General features: G+C 38.0%; 1 protein-coding gene across 2 annotated transcripts in view; it reads left to right on the forward strand.

Moving 5' to 3' along the window:
• ADAM32 (ADAM metallopeptidase domain 32) overlaps nucleotides 1-17,587 on the forward strand; it is a 160,737-nt gene that overhangs the window by 2,059 nt on the left and 141,091 nt on the right. For both annotated transcript variants that reach the window (XM_011993407.1, XM_011993415.1), the window contains exon 2: nucleotides 9,847-9,926. In XM_011993407.1, the coding sequence (XP_011848797.1) occupies nucleotides 9,847-9,926 (80 nt within the window). The remainder of the gene's footprint in view (nucleotides 1-9,846; nucleotides 9,927-17,587) is intronic.

Below are 17,587 nucleotides of genomic sequence, written 5' to 3' on the forward strand. Positions count from 1 at the left end.
AAAAAAAAAAAAAAAAAAAAGAAAGTAATATGCCTTTTATATGTTAACATACGTATCACATTTTCAAAATAAAAATAACTATATTTTCCAAAACAAAAAATACGAGAAGAGCAGCTTTTTTGTGAATCTCTTTAATGTCTGCTTTAATAGAAGACAGCTACTTCTCATTTCTGCTTCTGCAGTCAATCTGTTGCTGTATATTTCATGTGAAATATCTGAAGAAAATCTAGACTATACAGTTGGAAAAGGAAGAAATACCTTAATACCTTTTTTCCAGATAATTGAAGGTATTCTTTGTGTACTACAACAAAAGTTGAGCAATGGTGAAGTTTAGTTGCAATGTAGAACATATCAATGAAGTTTTCTTAACATGCTGTATTAATCCATTATCTATCTTGAACTCTGGTATTTATCCATGTATTTTTGAATGTATTATTTTTTTTAAAAGTTTTAAATTTTTGTAAAATACATGTAAAATAAAATTTCCATCTAACCATTTAAAAAATATTAATAGGGCTGGGCGTAATAGCTCATGCCTGTAATCCCAGCACTTTGGGAGGCTGAGGTGGGTGGATCACCTGATGTCAGGAGTTCGAGACCAGCCTGGCCAACATGGTGAAGCCCCGACCATCTCTACTAAAAATATAAAAATTACAGATGTGGTGGCACGTGTCTGTAATTCCAGCTACTCAGGAAGCTGAGGCAGGAGAATTGGTTGAACCTAGGAGGCGGGAGCTGCAGTGAGCTGAGATGGCACCATCGCACTCCAGCCTGGGTGATAAAAGCAAAATTCCATCTCAAAAAATAAAATTAAATTAAAAATATTAATAAACTTTATTTTTTAGAGCAGTTTTAGATTCATAGCAAAATTGAGCTGAAAGAGTTCCCATATAGCCCCTGTTCCCAAATATGCATTTCTCCCACTAGCAACGTCTGGCACCATGGATCCATTTGTTACGACTGAGCCTGCACTGACACATCGTTATCATCCAAAGTCCACAGTTTGCATTAGGGTTCATTCTCCACGTTGCACATTCTGTGGTTTTGACAAATGTACAATGACATGCATCCACCATTGTAGTATTATACAGAATAGTTTCACCGTCCTACAAATCCCGTGTGTTCTGCTAATTTATCCCTCCCTCCCCACTGCCGCTGGCAACGACTCATCTCATTAGTCCTCATAGTTTTGCCTTTTCCAGAATGTCAAGTATTTGAAATCATATAATATGTAGCCATTTTGGATGGACTTTTTTTTACTTAATAATGTGCATTTAAGGTTCTCCCATGGCTTTTCGTGGCTCAATAGCTTATTTATTTATTTAATTGTTTTGTTGAGATGGAGTCTTACTCTGTTGCCCAGGCTGGAATGCAGTGGCAGGATCTTGGCTCACTGCAACCTCTGCCTCCCGGTTTCAAGCAATTTTCCTGCCTCAGCCTCCCAAATAGCTGGGATTACAGGTGCCTGCTACCATGCCCAGCTAATTTTTTTGTATTTTTAGTAGAGGTGAGGTTTCACTATGTTGAGCAGGCTGGTTTTGAACTCCTGACTTCAAGTGATCCACCTGCCTTGGCCTCCCAAAGTGCTAGGATTACAGGTATGAGCCACTGCGCCCGGTCGCTTATTTATTTTCAGTGCTGAATAATAGTCAATTGTCTGGATCTACCACAGTTTATTTATCCATTTACCTACCAAATGACATCTTGGTTGCTTCTAAGCGTTGGCAGTTATGAATAAAGCTTCTATAAACATCTATGTGCAGGTTTTAGTGTGGACATAAGTTTTCAACTCATTTGGGTAAATACCAAGAAATGCTATTGCTGGATCATATGATAAGCGTATATTTAGTTTTTAAAGAAACTGCCAAACTGTCTTCCAAAGTGGCTGTACCATTTGCATTCCCCCTAGCAATGAATGAGAACTTCTGTTATTAATGCTGTCATATTATAAATTATATGCATAACTATAAGTGCAAGAAATCCTGGCTGTCTTTTTTATTATAACTCAGAAGAGAGAATTTAAACTTTCAAAGGAAAATGCCAACTCCAAACTGCTGATGGTCCCGTCAGCTGAGGGATCTTGCTCAGCAATTTGGGGATGGCATTTTCACATTGAGCAATCACTCCTCATGTCCTCCTCCTTCCAGCCCCTGGCAGCCAGTGATCTGCTTTGGATTTACCTGGCCACCACTGTCCCTTTGGATTTACCTATTCTGGGTATAAATGGAATCATACAAAACATGACCTTTTCTGTCTGGCTTATTTCACTTGCATAATGTTTTCAAGGTTCATTTCTGTTGTAGAATGCACTAGAACTTCATTCCTTTTTGTGACTGAATAATATTTCGTTGTATACGTTCACCCGTTTGTTTACCGATTCATCAGTTGATGGACATTTGATTGTTTCCAACTTTTGGCTGTTAGGAATAATGCTGCTAGGAACATTCATGTACCAGTTTTTGTGTGGACATATGTTTTCATTTCTCTTGGATATGTACTTACAAAGGAAAATGTTAGGCCCAATGGTATAGGTATGTCCATTTCCTCTTCTGGACTTTGTTATCCCCTAATAAGGAACTGGCTATTCTGGGTCTTTTACCTCCTCATGTAAACAGTAGAATCTGTTGGTTGATATCCACAAAATAGCTTGCTGGAATTTTGACTGGGATTGCCTTGACATAGAACAAATTGGGAAGAGGCTGGGAATGGTGGTTTACGCTTGTAATCCCAGCACTTTTGGAGGCCGAGGCGGGTGGATCACTTGAGGCCAGGAGTTCAGGACCACCCTGGCCAACATGGTGAAACCCCATCTCTACCAAAAAAATACAAAAATTAGCTGGTCGTGGGGGCACATGCCTGTAATCCCAGCTGAGGCAGGAGAATTACTGAAATCTGGGAGGCGGAGGTTGCAGTGAGCCAATATCTCACCACCGCACTCCAGCCTGGGCGACAGAGCAAGATTCTGTCTCAACAAAAAAAAAAAAAAAGAAAAAGAAAAGAACAAGTTGGGAAACGCTGACATCTGATGGAGTGGCAGTGACTACCTACAATGTTTTGTTGAAAATGATTCTGAGGCTTTGCCTAAATTTAGTGTAAAAACTATGATACCTACTAGATTTTTGAAGTGACATACGCATTTATGTATCAGTCTTTTCCTAAAGTGGGATAGTTGAGGCCAAATTTGGCTTTGCATCAGAATAATCTCTGGATATTTCTAAACATACAGATTTCTGGATCCAAATCCTGGAACTTTAAAAATAATTATAAACTTGTTAATAATTTTTATTTGGTATTATGTGATTACATTCAAAATCAAGTAAAAGAGGCTACCCTAAACGTTACCATCTTTGCTGGGTGTCAATTTTACTACACTTTTAAAGAAAACGACTGTTTTATCAGTTTGATGGTACTGTTTCTGGACTTTTCTCTAGACACTTAGATATAAATATGTATAAATATAGACATATATGGTCCTTTTGAAGTAAATTGTAAATGATGAAAGCATATTGTATACATTTATGTACATCATCTATTTTTATATATTTTGGATATTAATCATTTTATTTTTTCTATACCTTGCACAAGTTTTCTTCAATGTGTTATTGATCTTTTTATTTGTGATATCCTGATTTTTGTGCTAAGTTTATCAACACTTTCTTATGGCTTCTGCATTTTGTTTTCCTTATTAAGGCTTCCCTTGGTACAATGATTAAAACAAATAGTTTCCCATACTTTCTTAAAGTTATTTTACAACTTTAGAAAATTTAGCCTTTCAGTCTTTCTAATAGTTTTGTAACCTTGTACATGATGTCTTGTAATCCACATTGTGGTGCTAGATAGGAAACTATATTTGTATTTTTCCAAATGGATAATGAATACTGATATTACATCATTCCCCCATTTAATTGAAATGTGAAATTTAATGTGAAATTATAGTTGATTAGTGAAAAAAATATAGATGCCAATGTGTTGATTCGTTGAAACAAATCAACTCGGCTCCCAATACCTAATATGCAGTTATTGACCTGGCAAGTGTTATATTCAATTCCAGTCAGCAATGGTGACAAATGCCTTTATCTGACAAGAATAATACATTTTTCACCACCTTCCCTTCAAGCTGTCAACTGTCCTGTCATAGCACAGAGGGACACTGACCATTTTGATTTCCTATTAGAACATCATGAATGAAGTAGTAGACGTTAAACTATCACCGCCCCCTTGCTCCCAAAGTACACAGGTAGGTCTCAGTTAGAGACCTGTCATGAGACTGAGGATACACTAAAAGGGTTTAAATAAAGAGAGTTTAGCTATGGGACTATTTATAGAGATGTGGTCACCAATAATTAACGATGAAATGCACAGACTGGTAACAGTGGAAAGCCATATCACATGTGTTGAATTGATTGTTTGCAAAGATGGCGATGGCCTTAACACTTCCTCCATCCTTGTGTGTGCTTCCTTTTTGCAACATTTCTTTGTCATTCCTCCCATTGAGAGGTAGAATGTATTTTTTCATTCTCTGAATCTGGTTGGCCTCATGACTTGCTCTGGCCATTTGAATGTGGTAGAAGTGAGTTGTGAGACTGCCAAGTCTATGCCTCAAGAGGCCTTGCAGCTTCCTCTCTGCTCTCTTGTAGCACTGTCTTGACTGCTACATGGAGAATCCGAGACTAGGACGATAAGAGGGTGTGTGAAATGGAGATGACTCAACCTAGGCCATTCAGTCAAAAGACATGAATGGGGTCGTCTTAGTCTCTCCAGGCCTAGGCGAGCTGCCAGATGACTGCAGCCACCTGAGTAACATTATGAGTGTCAGTATAGTGGGTACTGCAGGGTGTCCTGTGTCATAACACTGAAGCGGCAGGGCAGTGCCATCTGTATCTTGAACTTGCTGCAGAGTCTTCTCTTGCGCTGGATCCCAGTCGATTTTGACAGCTTTACCAGTCACCCGATGAATGATTCAGGCTTTCACACCCCAAAACAGTATGTATTATCTCTGAATTCAAAAACTCAAAAAGGCTCGCCACTCGTTGTGACTCTTTTTTTTTGTGGTGGGCTATGCAAGGTGTAGCCACTAGCATCTCACTTTGTACAGGATATCTCAGCATGCTGCAACCACTGGACCCCAAGAAACATCGGGGTTGTAACTATCCCTTAAACCTCCATAGGTTCTACCACATTCCGGCATACATGTATCTGACTAAAACATCTAGGGCACTTGCTACTTCTTGCTCACTAAATATATTAGCATGATGTCTTTCACATGCAACTTGACCAGCATGATGTTCTAATGGGAAATCAAAACGGTCAGTGTGCCTCTGTGCTATGACAGGACAGTGTCCCTCTGTGCTATGATTTGTTGAAACAAATCAACACATTGGAGTCTATATTTTTTTCACTAATCAACTATAGTTTCACATGAACTAACTAATGAGACTTTAATTTCAACGAGCTACTTCATTTCACAAAAACTGTAATTTCGTTCACCATTGATGGATCCAGGTCACAATTTATCCCTTGATCTATGTAAGTCCCTATTCTGATCAATGGACCATGCTGGTATTTTGAGTCCTCAGGATTAGTGTTAGTTCAGAGGCAGTAAATAATACTCCCTGAAAGTCTGGCTATTTCCCCTCCCCAGGGCATAGTCATCATGGTAAAAGGACACAGGACACTATGGAGGAGGCTGCAGGGGAAGATTCGTAGCACACTCCTGTGGTCGCATGGCAAGGTCTTTCCTAAAGAGGACTCTGTCACTCCTCAATGAAAAGGCTGCAAGCCTTTGAACTGGGTCAGGTATAGGAACCAGGGAAGAAGCTGTGAGTCCTCGTGGTGATTGCATCAGTTTCTGCGCACCACAAACTAGAATTTTCTTGACTAGCCTGCTCATCTAGTTCATTTCTAGGGACTCTGTGATCAGTTAGATACTACCAAGGACTTCTGTAGGTGAAAGCATTTTGTTTTTCACACTGTCCTTGTGGCTTTTTCTGGTAATTGTGCTCACCTGTCTCTGAGAGTCAAGTGTCTGACATCCATTGTCTGCCACTTCAGAATTCCATGATTCCCAGTCAAAGCAAGGAATCATGTGTAAAAAATGTTTTATAAGTTTTATTTTTTCTTCCAACTTTAATTTTAGGTTTGGAGGTACATGTGCAGATTTGTTATATGGGTAAATTGTGTGTCACTGGGGTTCTGTGTACAAATGATTTCATTACCCAGGTAGTGAGCATAGTATCTGAGAAGTAGTTTTTCAGTTTTCTCCCGCCTCCCATCCTCCACCTTCAAGTAAGTTCTGGTTCTATTGTGCCACTCTTTGCATCCATGTGTACTCAGTGTTTAGCCTCTGCTCAAAAGTGAGAATATGTGGTATTTGGTTTTCTGTTCCTGTGTTAATTTGTTTGGGATAGTAGCCGCCAGCTGCACCCGTGTGGCTGCAAAGGACATGATTTCATTTTTTATGGCTGTATAGTATTCCACGGTGTATATGTACAACATTTTCTTTTTCCAGTCCACTACTGGTGGATATCTTGGTTGATTCCATGTCTTTGCTATTGTGAAAAGTGCTGCAATGAATATACGTGTGCATGTGTCTTTATGGTAGAACGATTTATATTCCCTTGGGTATGTACTCTGTAATGGGACTGCTGGGTCAAATGGGAGTTCTGTTTTAGGTTCCTTGAGAAATCATACTGCTTTTCACAGTGGATGAACTAACTTAATTCTCGCCAGCAGTGTATAAGCGTTCTCTTCCCTCTGCAACCTTGCCAACATCTATTATTTTTTGACTTTTTAATAAGTCATTCTGATTGGTGTGAGATGATATGTCACTGTTGTTTTGACTTTCATTTTTCTAATGATAAGTTTTTCATATGCTTGTTGGCCACATGTATGTTTTATTTTGAGAAGCATCTGTTCATGTCATTGGCCCATGTTTTAATGGGGTTGTTTTTTGCTTGTTGAATTGTTTAAGCTCCTTATAGAGTTCAGATATTAGACCTTTGTTGGCATAGTTTGTGGATATTTTCTGCATTCTGCAGGTTGCCTGTTTACTTGGTTGGTAATTTCTTTTGCTGTGCAGAAGTTCTTTAGTTTAATGAAGTCCCACTTCTCAATTTTTGTTTTTGTTGCAATTGCTTTTGGAGTCTTCATCATGAAACCTTTGCCAAGTCAAAGATGTCTATAATGGCATGTCCTGGGTTTTCTTCTAAGGTATTTATAGTTTTGAGGTTTACATTTAGGTCTTTAATCCATCTTGCATTGATTATTGAAGATGGCAAAAGGTTCAGTTTCAGTCTTCTGCATATGAGTAGCCCGTTATCCCGGCACCATTTCTTGGATAGAGCGTCCTTTCCCCATTGCTTGTTATTGTTGACTGTCAAAGAATAGATGGTTATAGGTGTGTGGCTTTATTTCTGAGTTTTCTAACCTGTTCCATTGGTCTATGTGTTTGTTTTGGTACCAGTACCATCCTGCTTTGGTTACTGTAGCCTTGTAGTATATAGTTTGAAGACAGGTAGTGGGAGGCCTCTTGCTTTCTTCTTTTTGCTTAGGATTGCTTTGGCTATTTGGGCTCTTTTTTGGTTCCATATGAATTTTAGCATAGTTTTTTCTAATTCTGTGAAAAACTATTGTTGGTTTGATAGGCATAGCCCTGAATATGTATGTTGCTTTGAGCAATATGGGCCTTTTAACAATATTGATTCTTCCTATCCATGAGTATGGAATGTTTTTTCATTTGTTTGTGTCATCTCTGATTTCTTTGAGCAGTGTTTTGTAGTTCTCCTTGTAGAGATCTTTCACCTCCATGGTTAGCTATATTCCTACGTATTTTGTTCTTTTTGTGGCTATTTTGGATGGGATCGTGTTCTTGATTTGGCTCTCGGCTTGGCTGTTGCTGGTGTATAGAAATGCGAGTGATTTTTGTACATTGATTTTGTATCCTGAAACTTTACTGAAGTTGCTTATCCGATCTAGGAGACTTTGGGCAGAAACTGTAGGGTTTTCTATAGAATCATGTCGTCCGTGAAGAGAGATAGTTTGACTTCCTCTCTTCCTATTTGGGTGCCTTTTATTTCTTTCTCTTGCCTGATTGCTCTGGCTAGTACTTCCAGTGCTATGTTGAACGGGAGTGGTGAGAGTGGGCATCCTTGTCTTGTTCTAGTTCTTAGAGGAAAGGCTTTCAACTTTTCCCCATTCAGTATGATGTTAGTTGTGGCATTTAATGATTATGGTTACTTTTTTTTTTTTTTGAGACAAAGTCTTTCTGTGTTGCCCAGTCTGGAGTGCAGTGGCATGACCTTGGCTCACGATAATCTCTGCCTGCTGGGTTCAAGCGATTCTCCTGCCTTCAGAGTAGCTGGGATTACAAGCATGCGCCACCACACCCAGCTAATTTTCGTATTTTTAGTAGAGATGGGGTTTCACTGTGTTGCCCAGGCTGAACTCTTGACCTCAGGTGATCCACTTGCCTTGGCCTCCCTAAGTGCTGTGATTACATGTGTGAGCCACCCTGTCTGGCCGACTACGGTTACTTTTAATCTTAATTTTTCTGTACCTTTATGTCACTGAACAGTTTCTACTTACACTGCTTGTTTTTAGGTTTAAGTCACATTTTTTGGATCACACTGTTAAACAGATTTTTTTTTCTTTTTTTTTTTTTTTTTGAGATGGAGTATCCCTTTGGCACCCAGGCTGGAGTGCAGTGGCGTGATCTCGGCTCACTGCAACCTCCACCTCCAGGTTCAAGAAACTCTCCTGCCTCAGCCTCCTGAGTAGCTAGGACTACAGGTGTATGCCACCTGGCCAATTTTTGTATTTTTAGTAGAGATGGGGTTTCACCATGTTGGCCAGGCTGGTCTGGAACTCCTGACCTCGTGATCCACCTGCCTTGGCCTCCGAAAGTGCTGGGATTACAGGCGTGAGCCACCGCACCTGGCTCTGTTAAGCAGATTTAAGGAAATCGGTACGCTTATATGATCTTCCTCGTCTTCTGCTATAGTTACTGAAGTTGTGTATATTATGTTTATGTAACCAGAGCTTTTAACATTTGCATCTGTTATATAACTATGATTCCCACAGTTATTTTAGCCTTTAGTCTATAGTTATGATTATTTTGTTCTCACTGTTAGGCATTTTACCACAACTCTGCTGATATTTTTATTGGGAGAAATATCTCTGACTTTTGTGATAGACTCATGTGAACTTTTTTTTCTTTTTGAGTTTTGCTTGTAAATATCTCTCTTTTGCCTTTATATTTAATGGCCTTTTTGCTGAGTGTACATTTATAGGGTCTTCACTGTCTTTTCTTAAAGTTCTTTTTTAGACATTGTTCTTTAGTCTTTTAACATTGAATAGTGTTGTAAAAATTCTCAAGCCAGCCTGCTTATCTCCCTTTATACATAACATGATTTTCCTTTTTTTCATTCTATCATATTTGCAAGGAATTCTATCTTGGAAACCCAACAATTTCAGTAGAATATGTTTTAGTTTAAAGTAATGATCAGTTATTCCTGAAATACAGTATACTTTCTAGTCTATTGTTTTGAATCTTTTATTTCAGGAAAATTTTTTTGAAGTATGTCTTTGATTTTTTTGGTGTATATTTTCTGTTTTCTTCAGGAACCACACATTTCGTGTCAGCTGAATACCTCTTCCCTTCTCCTTTTTTGTTCTTTCATAAGTACCTTGTCTGTTTTTCAAAGTAAGTGTTTTCAAGCTTTATATAGAAGTACACAGTGATGACCCACGCATACCTGCACAAGAAGTAATCTTTATGAAAGAAACTGAACAGATATTTAGTCAAATTTAAGGCAAGGGTACTAACTTTTTTTTTTTTAATCTCTTTAGGTTTTCAAAATTCACTTCTACAAATCGTAATTCCAGAGAAAATCCAAACAAATACAAGTGACAGTTCAGAAATAGAATATGTAAGAGATATTTTTTTGCAACCTAAATGTTTATATGAAATTTCTTATTTTTACTATATAGCTATGAATTATGTCAAGCCCATTTTAATATGAATATAATATCTCTTGTATTTCTACTGATAGGAATTAAAAGCTTTGATGGTAAAAGCAAATAGGTAAATTAGAATGTTCTGTATTTTGTTAACGTTTGTCATTTTCTTATGGTAAATTTTTTTTAAAGTTTACATATAGAAGAGAATGTAGAATTACATGTTTTATCTGAGTGATATCTAGGACATCAGCACAAAGAGAATAATTTTCTCCGAAATGTCTAAGACAATTTCTTTTCACTAAAGCCCCTTTCTCAATCTCCACCTCTACATCTAGCAATTCTCAGACAAGAAACCTTTTATTCTACTATTTTTATTAGAAAGGGAAATACTTTATTTTATTCTTTGATTTATTTAGCAACTATTTCTCTAGACTTGTCATGTGCATAGCTATATGCTATAGGTGTCTTAGGCGATTTAAAAAAAAGGAATATGATTAAGCAAGATTTGCTTGTAAGTGACCAATCTTTTGGTAACATTCTATTTTTAATGGTTTTGTTGAGGTGCAATTTACACCACCACAGAATTCACCCATTTTAAGCATCCAGCTCAACAATTATTACAGCAGTACATAAATAGAATTGTGCAAACATTACCACAGTCCAATTGTAGAATGTTGCTGTCAACCCTAAAAAGATCCCTTATGCACATTTGTATTTCTTCTCCAGCCCTTGGCAACTGCTGATCTGTTGTCTGTCTCTATGTATTTGCCTCTTTAGGGGCATTTTATATAAATGGCAACATGCAATATGTAAGCTTTTGTATTAGACTTTTTTTCACTTAGGATTATCCATTTTGTAGCATTGATCAGGTTATTAATTTTTATTTCTTAAATGTGGATATACCACATTTTGCTTATCCATTCTCATTCTCCAGTTGATGGACTTTGGATTGTTTTCCGACATTGAGTATTATGAATAATTCTTTTATGAGCACTCACGTATGGACATGTATTTTCCCTTGGGTAGATTCTTAGGAGTGAAATTGCTGGGCACATGGTAAGTTTGTGTTTAACATTTGTAGAAACTGCTACAGTGTTTTCCATAGCGACTGTACCAATTTACATGTCACATCAGCAATTTTTGAGTGTTCCAGTTTTTTCCCATACTTGTGGACATTTGACATTTTCTGTCTTTTGGATTAAAGCTATTGTAGTGGGAGTGTAGTGGTATGTAATTGTGGCTTCTATTTGCATTTCTTTAATGAATAATTATGTTGAGTATTTTTTAGGAGCCTAATAGCCATTTATATGCCTTTTCTGTGGAATGTCTACTCAAATTGTTCTCCTATTTTAAAATTTAGTTGTTTATTTATTTTTGAGTTCTATGAATTCATTATATATTCTGGACACAAGTTCTCCATCAGATATCTCATTTGGAATTATTTTCTCCCAATTTCTGGCTTGCTTTTTCATTTTTCTCAGTGGTATTTTCTGAAACACAAACATTTTCAATTTTGATGACATTCAGTTTATCAGATTTTTTTTAATGGATCTTGTTTTTGGTTTTGCATCTAAGAACTCTGTTATGGATTGAATTGTGGCCCTTCAAAGTTCATATGTTGAATCCCTAACCCCTAATGTGACTATATTTGGAGATAGGGCCTTATGGAGGTAATTAAGGTTACATGAGGTCAAGGGCCTTATGGGGATAATTAAGGTTATATGGGGTCGTAAGGTTAGGGATTTAGTTAATCTAATAGGACTGGTGTACTTACAAGAAGAGGATATATACTAGGGGTTCATGCATACAAAGTGAAGGTCATGAAAGGATACAACAAGAAGGCAGCTGTCTGCAAGCCAAGAGGAGAGGCCTCACCAGAAATCAGCCCTGTTGGCACCTTTATCTTGGACTTCCAGCCTCCATAACTGTGAGAAAATACATTTTTGTTGTTTAAGCCACCTCGTCTGTGGCATTTTGTTTGGGTAACCTGAGCAGAGTAATCAGATTTTGGTATTGTGAAGTGGGGTGCTGCTTTAACAAATACCTAAAAATGTTGAAGTGAATTTGGAACTGAGTGAAGAGTAGAGGCTAGAAGACTGGTGAAGTACATGCTAAGAAAAAGCCTAGATTGCCTTGAAGGAATGGCTGGTAGAAATATGGATGCTAAAGGTAATTCCAATGAAGGATCAGAAAGAAAAGACTTATAGAGAAAGCTTTTATAGTCTTAGAGAATATACATATAATTATGAACAGAATAGAATTGGTAGAAATATGAACATTAAAGGTGTTTCTGGGCTGGGCATGGTGGCTCACACCTGTAATCCCAGCACTTTGGAAGGCTGATTACCTGAGGTCAGGAGTTCAAAACCAACCTGGCTAACATGGTGAAACCCTGTCTCTACTAAAAATACAAAAATTAGCCTGAGGTGGTGGCAGGCACCTGTAGTCCCAGTTACTTGGGAGGCTGAGGCAGGAGAATTGCTTGAATCCAGGAGGTGGAGGTTGTAGTGAGCCGAAATTGGGCCACTGCACTTCAGCCTGGGTGATAGAGCAAGACTCTGTCTCAAAAAAAAAAAAAAAAAAAAAAAAAAAGTGTTTCTGGTCAGGTCACAGAGGGAAATGAGAAATGTTATTGGAGACTGGAGGAAAGAGATCCTCGTTAAAAAGTGGCAAAGAACTTGGCTGAATTGTGTTTTAGTCTTTTGTAGAAGGTAGAAATTGTGGGGGACAACCTTGGTTATTTAGCCAGGGAGATTTCTAAGCAAAATGCTGAAGATGAGGCTTGTTTTGTCATCACCACTTATAGTAAAATGCAGAATGCAAGAGGAGAGAGGTAAATGGAAGGAATTATTAAGCAAAAAGGAACAAGAACTTGAAGATTTGAGAAATTTTCAGCCTACTTTGTATTTTTCAAAATGAGAAATCATGTTTTGGAAAGAACACCAAAGGTGTAGCCGGACACTCAGGCAATAAAAAGATTCCCCATGATTTAATCCGCCATGTCAGCTGAAGACAGGATCAGAGATGGGATTACATCAGCAGAAACACTGCCAGCTGGAACTAAAGGGAACAGAGAAAATTGGATAGAATGAAGGAAGGCTGTTTAACTTCTGGGATTCTACAGGATAGGACAATAGAGTTGTCTGGCTTCAAACATGCATCATCCTTCCCAAACACCGCATGTTCTCACTCATAAGTGGGAGTTGAACAATGAGAACACATGGACACAGAGAGGGGGATATCATACACTGGGGCCGGTCAGCGGGTGGGGGGCTAAGGGAGGGAGAGCATTAGGATAAATACCTAATGTAGATGACGGGTTGATGGGTGCAGCAAACCACCATGGCACATGTATACCTATGTAACAAACCTGCACGTTCTGCACATGAACCCCAGAACTTAAAGTATAATAAAAAAAGAAAAAGAGAAGAATGACCCTGAAAGCAATTCAGAGATCATCAGGGCTGCCACTCCTGCTACTGGCCCAGGAGTCAAGGCTGCATTCTCTTTGGTTTCAGAGAATAGGGCCACCTCCTTGGTTTCAGTAGACTAGGATGTCACTGTTTATTACCCGAGGAACAAGGCTGTCACCCAGAGCTGTGGGGTCAGGGCCGCTTTACAGAGCTGAAGGGATGGGGCCAGTCCCTCGGGCCATGGGAGAGTTGCTGTCCAAGTGGGCCCAGCAGGGTAGAGCATCCTGTCAAAGAAGAGTATTCTTGAACCTTAAGATCTAATGGAATTTGTCTTGCTAGGTTTTGGACTTTGTTGGGATTGTCACCCCTTTCTTTTTTTCTGGTTTCTCCTTGTTGGCATGGGAATAGCTATTCTATGCCTGTCCTACTGTTGTACTTTGGAAGCACATAACTTGTCTGGTTTCACAGGTTCACAACTGGAGAGGAATTTTGCCTCAGGACGAATCATAACTTGAATCTCAACCATACCTGATTTAAGTGATATTTAGATGGGATTTTGAACTTGGAATTGGTGCTAGAATGAGTTCTTCATCCTGGGGGTACTTGATTCTTCATCTGGTAATTTTTAGTGTACAGTGAGTAGATTGCAAAAATTTTCTCTCATTCCGTAGGTTGTCTGTTCATTCTGATGATTCTTTTGCCCTGCAGAAGCTTTTTAGTTTAATTAGATCCCATTTGTCAGTTTTTATTGCAATTGCTTTTGGTGTTTTCATCATGAAATCTTTATTCATACCTCTCTCCTGAGTGGTATTGCTTAGATTTTCTTATGGAGTTTTTATTATTTTGGGTTTTACATTTAAGTCTTTAATCCATCTTGAATTAACTTTTGTATCGGGTGTAAGGAAGGGGTCCAGTTTAAATTTTTTTGCATATGGCTTGCCAGTTCTCTCAGCACCACTTGTTATATAAGAAATCCTTTCCCCATTGCTTGTTTTTGTCAGGTTTGTCAAAGATCAGATGGTTGTAGGCGTGCAGTCTTATTTCTGAGTTCTTTATTCTGTTCCATTCGTCAATGTGTCTGTTCTTGTACCAGTAACATGCTGTTTGGGTTACTGTAGCCTTATAGTAGTTTGAGGTCAGGTAGCATGATGCCTCCAGCTTCTTTCTTCTTGCTCAGCTCTTGATCCAGCGCTGAGTTCAGGTCTTGGCTCTTTGGGCTCTTTTTTGGTTCCATATGAATCTTAAAATAGTTTTTTTTTTCCCTAATTCTGTGAAGAATGTCAATGGTAGTTTAATGGAAATAACATGGAATCTATAAATTACTTTTGGTAGGCCATAAATTAGTGTGACCATTTCATGATATTTATTCTTCCTATCCATAAGCATGGAATGTTTTTCCAGTCATTTGTGTCCTTTCTGATTTATTTGAGCAGTGGTTTGTAGTTCTCCTTGAAGAGGTCCTTCACATCCCTCATTAGCTGTATTTCTAGGTATTTTATTCTTTTTGTAGCAATTGTGAATGGGAGTTAAGTGATGACTTGGTTCTCTGCTTGCCTTTTGTTGGTGTATAGGAATGCTAGTGATTTTTGCACATTGATTTTGTATCCTGATACTTTGCTGAAGTTGCTTATTAGCTTAAGAAGCTTTTGGGCTGAGAGGATGGGGTTTTCTAGATATAGGATCATGTCATCTTAAAGACAATTTAACTTCCTCTCTTCCTATGTGAACATCCTTTATTTGTTTCTCTTGCCTGATTGCCCTGGCCAGAACTTCCAGTACTATATTGAATTGGAGTGAGAGAGTGCATCCTTGTCCTGTGTCAGTTTGCAAGGGAAAAGCTTCCAGCTTTTGACCATTTAGTATAATGCTAACTGTAGATTTGTCATATATGGTTCTTATTATTTTGAGGTATGTTCTTTCAATACCTAGTTTACTGAGGGTTTTTAACATGAAGCAATATTTAATTTTATCAAAGACTTTTCTGCATCTATTGAGATAATCATGTGGTTTTTGTCTTTAGTTCTGTTTATGTGATGAATTACATTTATTGATTTGCATGTGTTGAACCAACCTTGCATCCTGGGGATGAAGCCTACTTGATCCTGGTGGATAAGCTTTTGGATATGCAGTGGGTTCAGTTTGTCAGTATTTTATTCAGGATTTTTGCACTGATGTTCATCAGGGATATTGGCCTGAAGTTTTCTTTTTTTGTTGTAACTCTGCCAGATTTTGGTATCAGGATGATACTGGCCTCATAAAATGAGTTAGGGAGGAGTCCCTTTCTTTTCAACTGTTTAGAATAGTTTCCGTAGAAATGGTACCAGCTCTTCTTTCTACCTCTGGTAGAATTCAGCTGTGATTCCATCTGATCCTGGGCTTTTTTTTTGGTTGGTAGGCTATTTATTTCTGCCTCAATTTCAGAACTTGTTATTGGTCTATTCAGGGATTCAGTTTCTTCCTGGTTCAGTCTTGGGAGGGTGTATGTATCCAGGAGTTTTTCCATTTCTTCTAGATTTTCTAGTTTATTTGTGTAGAGGTGTTTCTAGTATTCTCTGATGGCTGTTTGTATTTCTGTGGGGTCAGTGGTGATATTTCCCATATCCCCCATAGCATTTCTGATTGTGTTTATTTGAATCTTCTCTCTTTTCTTCTTTATTAGTCAAGCTACTGGTCTATCTATAGTATCTTTTTTTTTTTTCCCCAGAAACCAGCTCCTGGATTTATTGATTTTTTGAAGGATTTTTCATATCTCTATCTCCTTCAGTTCTGCTCTGACCTTGGTTATTTCTTGCCTTCTTCTAGCTTTGGGGTTTGTTTGCTCTTAGTTCTCTAGTTCTTTTTGTTTTGATGTTAGGTTGTTAACTTGAGATCTTTCTAGCTTTTTGATGTGGGCATTTAGTGCTATGAATTTCCCTCTTAACATTGTTTTAGCTGCATCCCAGAGATTCTGGTATGCTGTCTCTTTGTTCTCATTAGTTTCAAATAACTTCTTGATTTCCACTTTAATTTGATTATTTTCACAACAGTTATTCAGGAACAGGTTGTTCAGTGTCCATGTACTTGTGTGGTTTTGACAGAATTTCTTAATCTTGGGATTTCTGAAGATGTCTATCAGGTCCACTTGATCAAGAGCTGAGTTCAGGTCCCATATATCATTGTTAGTTTTCCGTTTTGATGATCTGTCTAATATTGACAGTGTGGTGTTAAAGTCTCCCACTATTATTTTGTGGGAGTCTAAGTCTCTTTGTAGGTCTCTAAGATCTTGCTTTATGAATCTGGTTATACCTGTATTGGGTGCATACATGTTTAGGATAGTTAACTCTTCTTGTTGAATTCAACCCTTGACCATCATGTAATGCCCTTCTTTGTCATTTTTTATCTTTGTTGGTTTATTGTCTGTTTTGTCAGAAACTAGGTTTGTAACCTCTGCTCTTTTCTGTTTTCTGTTTGCTTGGTAAATTTTCCTCCATCCCTTCATTTTGAGCCTATGTGTCTTTGCACTTGAGATAGGTCTCTTAAAGACAGCATACTGATGGGTCTTGGCTCTTTATCCAGCTTGCCATTCTGTGTCTTTTAATTGGGACATTTAACCCATTAACATTTAATGTTAGTATTGTTATGTGTGAATTTGATCTTGTCAGCATGATGCTAGCTGATTATTTTGCAAACTTGTTTATGCAGTTGCTTCATAGTGTCCCTGGTCTGTGTACTTCAGTGTTTTTGTAGTGGCTGGTAACAGTTTTTCATTTCCGTATTTAGTGCTTCCTTCAGGCATTATTACAAGATAGGCCTGCTGGTGATGATTTCCCTCAGCATTCGCTTATCTGGAAAGGATCTTATTTCTCCTTCACTTATGAAGCTTAGTTTGGCTGGATATGAAATTCTGGGTTGGAAATTCTTTTCTCTAAGGATGTTGAATATTGGCCTCCAATATCCCCTGACTGGGAATGCTCAGTTCTTCATCCTGGGGGTACTCGGTTCTTCACTGGGTAATTTTCAGTGTACAGGAGGACCTCCACTTGTTTTGGTAAATTTATCATCAAGTATTTAATTATTTTTTCTTGCTATTGTGAATTGAAATGCTCCTTTAATTTGATTTTTCAGATTGTTTGTTTCTAATATATGGAAATACACATACAAATTGATTTTTGTCTATTAATCATGTGTCTTGCCACCTTGCCTAATTTGTTCATTGGTTCTGTTTTTTTTTTTTTTTT

Source organism: Mandrillus leucophaeus, unplaced genomic scaffold, assembly GCF_000951045.1.
Source record: "Mandrillus leucophaeus isolate KB7577 unplaced genomic scaffold, Mleu.le_1.0 Scaffold111, whole genome shotgun sequence".
In the NCBI taxonomy this organism is placed as follows: domain Eukaryota; kingdom Metazoa; phylum Chordata; class Mammalia; order Primates; family Cercopithecidae; genus Mandrillus; species Mandrillus leucophaeus.